Below are 12,042 nucleotides of genomic sequence, written 5' to 3' on the forward strand. Positions count from 1 at the left end.
AAGTATGAAACTGTCCAAAACCAAATAAATAAGAAAACCGAGCTGGCTATCATTCACAAGTGCGTGGCTGTGGGCGGGGCGGCGGCTGTCCAGGGTTCTGACTACCTCGCGGACATTGCGGGACAACAGAAACCGACAGCGTCTGAGGAGGGAAGCAAACCCCATGACCATGCTCCAGAGTCAGCGGAAATAATGAACTGTTACGATGCATCCCTAGAGGTTCGGTATTAAAGGTCGAGTGACTGAAGAAATACTGCAAAAAAAAAAGGTATTCCGGATGCAGCATTCTGACAATTATTTCTGGAAAGTTCGGTAGAATGATTACGGTCGTGTTTTCAACGAGGTGCACACACTAGTGTGACAACTTAAGGACGAATGTGACGAGGTTAATTTGCGCAACAATGACATCAATAAGAAATGAACTATGACGTCACAGAACAGGGCAAGCAATGGCTTCAAAGATCGCTGACCAAAAATGATCAGTATGTTAAATTTCAGCCTTGTGTTTTTGTGTCTTTATACCCACTCAAGAAGACTTTAACTTTTGTTCTTTATTAGTTATCTGACCGAAGGCTCCTCTGTCAACTCTTAACAGCTCACCCAAGTGAAAATGTAAGTTTTTTTATGATATTACTACTGGCCAAACAAATATAGGTTAGAAAACGCACAAAATATTGAAATTGTTTCAAACGATACTGACATGACAGCTACATCACAGAGCATGTAGCTAATTAGCCATTCGTTACGTCATAGTTATTTTTTGTACCCGGACAGCTGGTTAGCTAGGTATAGTTCAGGCGCAACACCTACGTGCTTTGCCAGCCATCTGGACACAGTCACGGTTATAACCAAAAACATATGGCGTTAGCCAAGGAGGCAGGAGTTGCTCTGCAAGACTTTTTCCATTAACCTATAGTTCTAGGCTACATTTAGATTTAGTCCTCATTACAGTTGCCCTTACACTCACTGTGAATGTTGTTAACCAGGCCTGACACTGTTGCGCGCAGGAGCGGTGGATGTGCTTAATGTGTCCTCTTCCCTCGTTAGTTGCCATGGCTAAGAGCACCTGCGAAACTGAATTAAAACTTATTCAATGTTTCATTTATGCAGTGATTTTGTGCCTTTCCATGATATGCTGAAAGGCACAAATTCCCCTACGCATAGCCTAGATGCTACAGAACTCAGGTTGGAAAGAGAGTGCAGCACAGTGTGGGCGTACAGTGTAGCACAGTGGGTAAGGAACTGGGCTTGTGACCGAAAGGTTCGATTCCTGGGTAGGACACTGCCGATGTACCCTTGAGCAAGGTACTTAACCTGCATTGCTTCTGTACATATCCAGCTGTATAAATGGATACAATGTATTTTTAAAAATGCTATGTAAAAGTTGTGCAAGTTGCTCTGGATAAGAGCGTCTGCTAAATGCCTGTAATGTAATGTAATGTAAAAACTTGAAGTACTCCTCTGGCTGTTAGCAGTGTAAGCTCCCTCAGCCCAAGGCTATTAGCCTGGCGCGCTTGGCACACTCGAACCCCCCCGCGCCACTGCGACTTCCACGCTTCCCCCCCCCGCGCCACTGCGACTTCCACGCTCCCCCCCCCCCCCCGCGCCACTGCGACTTCCACGCTTCCCCCCGCGCCACTGCGACTTCCACGCTCCCACGCTCCCGCTGCGCCTGTGGGACACGCGGTCGCCATGTCGCCCGTCTTGTCTCCGACAGCCAGAGTCAACGGTCCCGTCGAAAGAGAAAGCAGCGGACGACACGATGGCGGACGAGGACGGCGAGCTGCGGGCGTCCGTCTCCGTCCCGGCTGGGGGGGGACAGCCCAAAACCGGCGAGGAGCCGCTGGGAGCCCCCTCTCACTGCACGGCAGACACCCAGACGGAGTTTCGGGAGAGCGAGGCCCAGACCGAACCCTACGCCCCCAGATATGCGCCCGGACCCGGGACCCCCCCGGAGCTGCTGACCCTGGCTTCTCTGAAGACGGGTAAATGCACTGCCCCCTGTGCGTGCACAGAAAAAACATTCACTGTTTGAACAAATCCGATATTTTACGATAATAGGCTAGTACTTTGCATCCCATTTGATTTTTTAAATCATAATGTTAATTCTGTTAGTTTGAACTCGATCTAAAGCAGAGGCAATGTCAGACACCACTGGCCTAAAGCACTGCAGCTCAACAGAACTGCGCTGTATATTTATTTATACTTTTTTGTGTGGATGTACAGTAATTCCCAAGATGACTGTGTATTACAATAGAGTTCCTCTCACTGTATGGCGTGTGTGATCCCTGCATGCATGTCTCTCTCTCTCTGTCTCTCCCTCTCACCCTCTCCCTCCTTCCCCCTGTCTGCATCCCTCTCTCTCACTCACTCCCTCTCTCTCACTCACTCCCTCCCTCCCCCTCTCTCTCTCCCTCTCACCCTCTCTCCCTCCCTCTCTCTCCCCCCCCCCCTCCCTCTCCCCCTCTCCCCACTCTCCCCCCCCCCCCCCCAGGGCGTGGTCTCCCCCCCAGGCTGACGGAGGTGGAGAAGCTGGAGTTTGCCCGAAGGAGGCGTGCCCAGGAGATGCTGCTCCCGCCCTTCAATGACCTCACACAGCTCGCCAAGCGGGAGAGGATGATGATGGAGATAGAGAGGGAGAGGTGGACGTGCAGGGAGAGGGAGATCCAGAGGTGAGTGTGTGTGCGTGGACGTGCCTGGTGGGGGCGCTAGAGAGGTGCGCATACAGGGAGGTCAGAGGTGAGTGCGCGGGCGTGGCTCCTGCGTTTAGCGTGCCAGAGCGAATAAGCCATCGCTCCTGCGGTTGTGTCGCTTCCCTCCAAGCTCCAGTCCCGGATAAAAGAGAGCTTTTCTGTGACGGTACGGGTGCTGGGACCCAGGCGCAGAGTGGAAAAAACACGAAACTCAAAGGGGAGAAAATTAACAAAGACTTTACTTACAGAAAGGCAAACACACGGAACAGAAAAGGACACGAAGGGCAAAAACACAAACTCAAAAAATCTAAATAAGGCAAACAAACAGGGAACAGAAAGGACACGAAGGGCAAAAACACAAACTCAAAAAATATCTAAATAAAACAGAAAACAAGAGGAACTCACAAACATGGGCAGGGCAGAACACAGGCAGGTAGCAGACAAGGGCAGGTCAAACAAAACACAAGTCAGAACAAACACAGGCAGGTACATACGCTTGAAACCAACAGATATCGGGAACTAACACAAGGAACCAGCACCCGAGTCAAGGGAACAGAGAACTTAAATAGACAGGGGGTAACAAGACACAGGTGAACTCAAAAAACAATCAAACCAGAAGGAGGGGATAACAAGACACAGGTGGGAACCATGATGGGATAACGAGACAATTGAAACAATCATACAATTAACAGGGGGGGAGCAGGACACAAAACAGAAGTGCCGCCATCTGGCGGCCCAACAAGGAAAACACAGACAGGAACACAGGACCATGACATTTTCCTGCTTTAACAGCCCATCACTGCTGGGCCCAGAAACTGCCCCAAGTTCTTATACCGGATTACGCTTTTCAGCTGAACGTTTTGTGCATTGTGCGCTGTATAATATGGCCAGGCGAGTGTGCCACTTTACAGGTGGAGGTGCACTGAGGGCTGTACTGCATGACATCACTTTATACCAGCATCGCTGTTACGTTTTATAGGACAACTTTTTTAGTTTTATTTGTGGTGTATTTTACGATGACATCATCTGTGTTTTTTGAATGTTTATCTGTGCTCACTCCATGTAATTTGGATAACCCAAAGGTAATGGGGTAACCTGTAGTTTATAAGGTCTGTGCATCAGAAACTTAGCCAAGGGGGGTGGAGGGTGTTTGGGCTTAACCCCCCCCACCCCCCCCCCCCCCTCCAGAATACATGCATGCACAATATGTGAAAGAACTTGAATGTGTCCCTGCCTCCAAATTTCCAAATGCACAATCACCAGGAAACTGGAAAAGTGATCATCCACCCCCCCCACCCACCCCCCTGCCTCGAGCTGGCAGTATACCTGTAAATAAATAAATAAATAAATAAATAAATAAATAACAACAACCAACCAGCTTCAGGCTCGGTTAGCGCCTCCTCGCTAAAGGACACAACAGCTGTGCCCCTACCAGGAACTGAACTTGTGCTCTCCTCAGCCACTACAAACTACCACCCGTGTACTGAGTACCGACGTCCCGCCCCCCATGCCCCCTCTGCTCCACCCCCACCCCTACCCCCCCCCATGCCCCCTCTGCTCCCCCCCCACCCCTCACCCCCCCATGCCCCCCCCAGGCAGCACGACGCCCGGTTGGACCAGCTGTCCCAGCAACTGTGGCAGCGGGAGCAGCTCCAGCAGAACGTCACCAACAAGCGCCTGGAGAATCGCTTCGTCCAGCGCCAGCGCGACAAGACCGCCAAGATCGAGAAGCTGCACAAGGACTACTTCTCCTGTGAGTGCAGTCTGCTACTAACAGACCTCCTCTGCAGTCTGTGACTCTGCGAAAACAAGGACTACTGCTCCTGTGAGTGCAGTCACACTAACAAACCTCCTCTACAGTCTGTGAGTCTGTGAAAACAAGGACTACTGCTCCTGTGAGTGCAGTCACACTAAAAAACCTCCTCTACAGTCTGTGAGTCTGTGAAAACAAGGACTACTGCTCCTGTGAGTGCAGTCACACTAAAAAACCTCCTCTACAGTCTGTGAGTCTGTGAAAACAAGGACTACTGCTCCTGTGAGTGCAGTCACACTAAAAAACCTCCTCTACAGTCTGTGAGTCTGTGAAAACAAGGACTACTGCTCCTGTGAGTGCAGTCACACTAACAAACCTCCTCTACAGTCTGTGAGTCTGTGAAAACAAGGACTACTGCTCCTGTGAGTGCAGTCACACTAACAAACCTCCTCTACAGTCTGTGAGTCTGTGAAAACAAGGACTACTGCTCCTGTGAGTGCAGTCTGCAGATAGTGCAGAGTGTCTGAGACAGGCCCTTGTGATATATGTGTCTGAGACATGCCCCTGTGATATATGTGTCTGAGACGTGCCCCTGTGATATGTGTGTCTGAGACACACCCCTGTGATATATGTGTCTGAGACACACCCCTGTGATATGTGTGTCTGAGACACACCCCTGTGATATATGTGTCTGAGACACACCCCTGTGATATGTGTCTGAGACCGGGCCCTGTGATATATGTGTGTCTGAGACGTGCCCCTGTGATATACGTGTCTGAGACAGGCCCCTGTGTTATATGTGTCTGAGACACACCCCTGTGATATGTGTGTCTGAGACATGCCCCTGTGATATGTGTGTCTGAGACACACCCCTGTGATATATGTGTGTCTGAGACACACCCCTGTGATATATGTGTCTGAGACATGCCCCTGTGATATGTGTCAGAGACACACCCATGTGATATGTGTGTGTCTGAGACATGCCCCTGTGATATATGTGTCTGAGACCAGGCCCTGTGATATACATGTCTGAGACAGGCCCCTGTGTTATACGTGTCTGAGACACACCCCTGTGATATGTGTGTCTGAGACACACCCCTGTGATATATGTGTGTCTGAGACATGCCCCTGTGATATATGTGTCTGAGACACACCCATGTGATATGTGTGTCTGAGACAGGGCCCTGTGTTATGTCTGATGTGTCCCTCTCTGCTGTCAGCTCTCAGCAGGCTGATGGACAGCAGGCGGGATGTGGGCGGGGTGCTGGAGACTCATAAGATCATGAAGGAGTACTCAGCGCAGGCGAAACGGGTGTTTGGGCCTCGCCCGCACAAGAGCCACGCCCCCGACCTGGACGCCCTGCTGCAGGCTGTGAAGAGCAAGTACCTGGGCAGCTACGAAGGTCAGTACCTGGGCACTTATGAAGGTCAGTACCTGGGCACTTACAAAGGTCAGTACCTGGGCACCTAACAAAGGTCAGTACCTGGGCACTTACAAAGGTCAGTACCTGGGCACCTAACGAAGGTCAGTACCTGAGCACTACAAAGGTCAGTACCTGGGCACCTAACGAAGGTCAGTACCTGGGCACTACAAAGGTCAGTACCTGGGCACCTAACGAAGGTCAGTACCTGAGCACTACAAAGGTCAGTACCTGGGCACCTAACGAAGGTCAATACCTGAGCACTACAAAGGTCAGTACCTGAGCACTTACGAAGGTCAGTACCTGGGCACCTAACGAAGGTCAGTACCTGAGCACTACAAAGATCTTACCTGGGCACCTAACGAAGGTCAGTACCTGAGCACTACAAAGGTCAGTACCTGGGCACCTAACGAAGGTCAGTACCTGAGCACCTATGAAGGTCAGTGCTCTGGAACTGACCTTTGTAGGTGCACAGGTGCTGACCGTCGTAGGTGGTACGAAGGGGGACGACGAGCGTTCTAAGACCTGAGAGGTGATAATGCGTACGGTGACCCGAGCTTTGAATCCTCAACCATTGAGTCATGAGGTCGCCAACGGCTTCTTTTCAGCACACCCCACAGGCACAGTTCACACAGACATGAGTCAGAGGAAGACCTTTTTAATGTGTAGCTTTAGCAGGCCGGACCGCGTACGTACTCATTTCTCACTGGCAGGTCTGATGGAGCTGGAGGCCCACATCCCGTCCTCGGTCACTGAGCTGTGCATCAGCGCGCCCAAGCCCAAGTCCTTCAAGGGCTTCGTCAAGCGCACCGATCGGCAGGAGCTGAAGCTGATGAGGATACAGCAGGTACTGCACGCCCGGAGAGCATCGGGCCATGGGCCTCTCTTCTGACTGGGTCACAGAAAGACTGGGAAGATCCTGCTTCACTGGTCATGTGGGTGTAGAATAGAATAGAATAGAATAGAATAGAATAGAATAACACTTACACATGGATAGTGTACACGGGGCTAGTGGCTGGTGTCTAAATGGACTGAGCAATAATGTTTTAAGAAGAAAAAAAGTTGTGACATTGCAGTGTTAACCGCAGAGAAGCTATAATATGGTGAGAGTGAATGAGCTGAAGTGGTGTCAGCAGTGTGGAGTGAAGTGCCGGGTCGCTGAGCGAGCTCTCTAAACGTGTCTGAGCTGTGACCCTCTGTGGGGGGGGGGGGGTGCCCCTCGTCCCGCAGACCCTGAAAGCGGAGAAGCTGAAGGTGGAGGAGAAGCCGTACCGGTTCCTGCGGCGGCTGGAGAAGCCCCGTTTCCCCGCCCTGGTGGCCGAGCACCTTCCCGAGGTTCGGCTCCCCGCACCCCCACTTCCATTTCAGACTTTTATTCTGACAGGTCCTAACGTAGAATCACTGAACCTGTCCTCTGCTAGCCTGCATCAGTAACACATGCTCCTGTTGTTGTTTGAGCCCACTTTCGTTTCAGACTTTTATTCTGACATGTCTGAACGTAGAATCACAGACACTCTGCCTCTGTATGCTCCTGTTGTTGTTGTTGGATAATTGATATATTGACATTCTTGTAGGATGATGAGGAAGACGATCTGCCCATCATCTTCCTACAGAAGGCTTTGAAAGGAACATCTTTCATGGCCTTGGTGAGTTCTGTGTGAATGTGGAGTAGAAATACTGAGAGTCGTGTTTCTGATGGACCTAAAGCAACAACGCACACGCACATCAGTTACCTCAGCATTCATACATGACAGTTAATACAGCACTCCCAAAACATTTAGAAAGAGAGTGTGTGTGTGTGAGTGTGTATGCGGGTGAGTGTCTGTGTGTGTGTGTGTGTGTGTGTGTGTGTGTGTTTACATGTATGAGCATGTGTGTGTGAGTGTGTGTGTGTGACTGTGTATGAGTGTGTGTGTGGGTGTGTTTACATGTATGAGCATGTGTGTGTGAGTGTGTGTGTGGGTGTGTTTATGTGTATGAGCATGTGTGTGTGTGTGTGTGTGAGTGTGTGTGTGTGTCTTTGTGACTGTGTGTGTATGAGTGTGTGTGTGTGGGTGTGTTTATGTGTATGAGCATGTGTGTGTGTGTGTGTGTGTGAGTGTGTGTATGAGTGTGTGTGGGTGTGTGACTGTGCGTGAGTGTGTATGTGGGTGAGTGTCTGTGTGTGTGTGTGTGTTTGTGACTGTGTGTGTGTGTGTGTGTGTATGAGTGTATGTGTGTGTGTTTGTGACTGTGTGTGAGTGTGTATGCGGGTGAGTGTCTGTGTGTGTGTGTGTGTGTGTGTGTTTGTGACTGTGTGTGAGTGTGTGTTTATGTGTATGAGTATGTGTGTGTGTGTGTGTGAGTGTGTGTGTGTGTGTGTGTGTGTGTTTGTGACTGTGTGTGAGTGTGTGCATGAGTGTGTGTGTGGGTGTGTTTATGTGTATGAGCATGTGTGTGTGAGTGTGTGTGTGTGTGTGTGTGTTTGTGACTGTGTGTGTGTGTGTGTGTGTATGAGTGTGTGTGTATGAGTGTGTGTGTATGAGTGTGTGTGTGTGTGTGTGTGAGTGTGTGTATGAGCATGTGTGTGTGTGTGTGTATGAGTGTGTATGAGTGTGTGTGTGTGTGTGTGTGTATGAGTGTGTGTATGAGCATGTGTGTGTGTGTGTGTGTGTGTGTGTGTGTGAGTGTGTGTATGAGCATGTGTGTGTGTGTGTGTGTATGAGTGTGTGTGTGTGTGTGTGTATGAGTGTGTGTGTGTGTGTGTGTGTATGAGTGTGTGTGTTTATTTATTCTCTACTTATTGCAGGTGTATGAGGGCAAGGAGAGGCGTTTGGAGCTGATCCAGGAGCTGCGCAGTACTCACGCTCTCCAGCAGGGGGAGCAGGAGCTGCAGAAGGCTGAGAAACAGGCCACACTGGCCCTGCAGAGACAGAGAGAGCTGCAGCATCACAAGGTGAGAGAAAAACACACAGATCACCATATCATTACACACACACACACACACTCACACATCGCAATATCATTAGACACACACACACACGCACATAAGATGAAAGAAACTTTCCATATAACTGAGATCACTGTACACACTGAGATCACCACATAACTGGGCTCACCAGTTTCTCTCTCACATGTCGCACAAGGATTTAAACTCAAATTTCAGCTGTTATCCTCCAGGCATCCCAGTAGGCATAGTCAAGTGGCTGATTACATAACTGAGTGGCTAAATGTGAAGTTTTTATAAAACCACCAGTTTTCCCCTCATATAGGGAGAGCGAAGGAAAGATTAGGGGACACGGACGGAACGTCAAATGCACGATAAAAAAAAGCGACCCTTTAAACGAACGAGTGCAAAACTGGCCACCTGCAACAACACAGCTGCGCATACGTTTACTTTGTCAAATTAAATCACGCAAGGAAGATTAAAAAAATAAAAATAAAAAATAGATGAATAAACAAACATAAAACATCAACGGTGACCTGAGTTCAACTCTACGGGGAGAAGACAGGCTCGAGCGGCGACCGGGTCGGCGTTCAGGATGTAATGAATGCTGATGTTGTAGAATGTAAATATTCAGCCGGAAAAGGGGGACAGTCTAAAATTACATGCAGTTTTAAACAGGCGTGTGAGTGCAGCAGGGCAGTCCCATCAGACAGACAGCTTTGACTGTGGCGCATGCTGCAGACAGCTGCCATGCATAAAGAGAAAATGACAACAGCCAATCAGAACAGCCGACTGTGGTCGACACGAATCAGCACACGGGACAGATAATCGTATGAAATATTCTTTGTTCAAAGAACATTTTTCACTACTGTGACTGGAGAAGATTCCCATGCTGATACACTGTACAATGCTGCCATAGATTACTCCTCAGTTGTGGATGGCATCAAAATAATTCTTTAAGGATTTGAAGGTTGATTTTGAAAATGTAACTCCCATTTGTGTATTGCAATTTGTTATATGTTAAAAGCATGGGAAGATGTCCATAAATGCTTGTTTCCATATTCCGGGCATTTTTAAGTTGCAGTGCCCACAATGTTTTGCTGGCAGTTAATATATGAGCATGTAATTAGGCTAATGTTGACAAAAGCAAAAGAGTTTTTATCCCAGATTTGTGGAAATAGAGATAGATATCACACCCAACACGACTGCGCAGACATCACACCAAACACCACTGCACAGACTGCACAGACATCACACCAAACACCACTGCGCAGACATCGCACCAAACACCACTGCGCAGACATCACACCAAACACCACTGCGCAGACATCACACCAAACACCACTGCGCAGACATCGCACCAAACACCACTGCGCAGACATCACACCAAACACCACTGCGCAGACATCACACCAAACACCACTGCGCAGACATCACACCAAACACCACTGCGCAGACATCACACCAAACACCACTGCGCAGACTGCACACCGATCACCACTGCGCAGACATCGCACCGAACACCACTGTGCAGACATCACACCGATCACCACTGCGCAGACTGCACAGACATCACACCAAACACCACTGCGCAGACATCACACCGATCACCACTGCGCAGACATCACACCGATCACCACTGCGCAGACTGCGCAGACATCACACCAAACACCACTGCGCAGACATCACACCGATCACCACTGCGCAGACATCACACCGATCACCACTGCACAGACATCGCACCAAACACCACTGCGCAGACATCACACCGAACACCACTGCGCAGGCTGCGCAGACATCAGAAGGGCGTTAGAGCCGCAGGACACCGAGTTCAGAGAATAAAACTCTTCAGAGAATTCGCCGGAGCGGTTACTGTGTAACTGTGCACCTGCCCCCCCCCCCCCAACCCCAACCCCCCCTTCAGGAGTCAGAGGCCATCGGCTACCGGTGGGGCATGGTGGGCAAGGTGGTGGCGGACATGTTGGACTTCCTGTCGGAGTAGCTGCCTCGCGCGGAGGGTGGGTGTACTTCCTGCCCGGTCAGAGAGGGACTGACGGGAGACGGAAAGGAAGAGATAAGAGAAGAAAAGCAAAGGAAGTGAGGGAGGAGAGAGGGAGGAGAGTGAGGGAAGAGAGTGAGGCTGTTTCTCCTGTTTTTCCTTCTCTCTGTTTTCTCTGCTCTGGAAATGCGTGCCTCAGTCCTGGCTCACACTCTGTGTACCCTTATTTCCTTTTTTAATAAAAAAAAATAAACAAAAAAAAATCTTAACAGCATCAGCAGAAACAAGGAACTATTTATAATCCTGCTGGTGTGAAAAAGCAAGAGATGGCAGGGCACTTTAAAAGCCTGTTATTTTAACAGCTTTTCTATTTAACAGGTTTGTGTTGTGTTGTGTTGTGTTGTGTTGTATCAATTCACAGTGATTTTCTGAAGTATATCCACTAATTATTGTCAGTAACTTTTGCATTTAACGAGGGCAACCCCAGCTGTGTAACTTGTGTTTACAAATAAATGTGCTTGAAACATCGCTTACAGGAGCAGACCCAAATAATGTATGCATGGACAGGTGCAAAGGGTACAGGTGTGACTATGCACAGTAAAATATCCAGCCTTAATTCCACTCTTAACAGTGTTAATAACTCATAACACATAACATTTTGTCCCACTCTTGAATGTGGGAACCAACCGTCATCTATTTACATTTCATTACCACTCAGCATTTTACTGTGCACGCGTGCGTTCCTTCGTGCGAAGGGCGAAGAAACTGCGGATCTACGGAGCAGTTAAGTTTCATTACTGTCCCTTGTTTTGTTTTGTTTTGTTTTTTCGGCAGCTCTGCGACCTCAGGCTCTTTAAACCCAAGAGCTATAATAAAAAAATTAAAAAAAAATTAAATTAATTTCAATGCAGTTCTCGGACACAAGGCCATTAACACGATGTCACTGTATGTCAATGTAGACCCCCCCCCCCCCCCCCCCCCCCCCCCAAATGTAGATCCAATCCTACCACAGTGTTAGCTGGGACATGCAAATGTGTGTGGGGGTGATGCTCATTGATGCAGTCTCAAAGTGTGCACTCTGTCACCATGCACCAGCCAATATGAATGAATGAATGAATGAATGAATGACTGCATTTATATAGCACTTTTCCCGATGCTCAAAAGTGCTTTACAGTGATGAGTGGGAACTCACCTCACCCACCACCAATCTGTATCCGTGAAAAACCCTTTGTTATTTCTACAGGACTTAA

At 49.0% G+C, this 12,042-nt stretch overlaps 1 protein-coding gene across 1 annotated transcript; it reads left to right on the plus strand.

The window, feature by feature from the left end:
* The first annotated feature begins 1,682 nt into the window (after nucleotides 1–1,682).
* LOC118223223 (cilia- and flagella-associated protein 91-like) lies at nucleotides 1,683–10,795 on the plus strand. The gene is made up of 9 exons (XM_035409464.1): nucleotides 1,683–1,985; nucleotides 2,495–2,672; nucleotides 4,289–4,446; nucleotides 5,667–5,849; nucleotides 6,581–6,714; nucleotides 7,098–7,202; nucleotides 7,442–7,513; nucleotides 8,656–8,802; nucleotides 10,718–10,795. Exons 1-9 carry the CDS (start codon nucleotides 1,763–1,765, stop codon nucleotides 10,793–10,795), a joined length of 1,278 nt encoding a protein of 425 aa, XP_035265355.1. The 5' UTR covers nucleotides 1,683–1,762.
* The last annotated feature ends 1,247 nt before the right edge of the window (nucleotides 10,796–12,042 follow it).

This window comes from Anguilla anguilla, chromosome 3, assembly GCF_013347855.1.
Source record: "Anguilla anguilla isolate fAngAng1 chromosome 3, fAngAng1.pri, whole genome shotgun sequence".
NCBI lineage: Eukaryota > Metazoa > Chordata > Actinopteri > Anguilliformes > Anguillidae > Anguilla > Anguilla anguilla.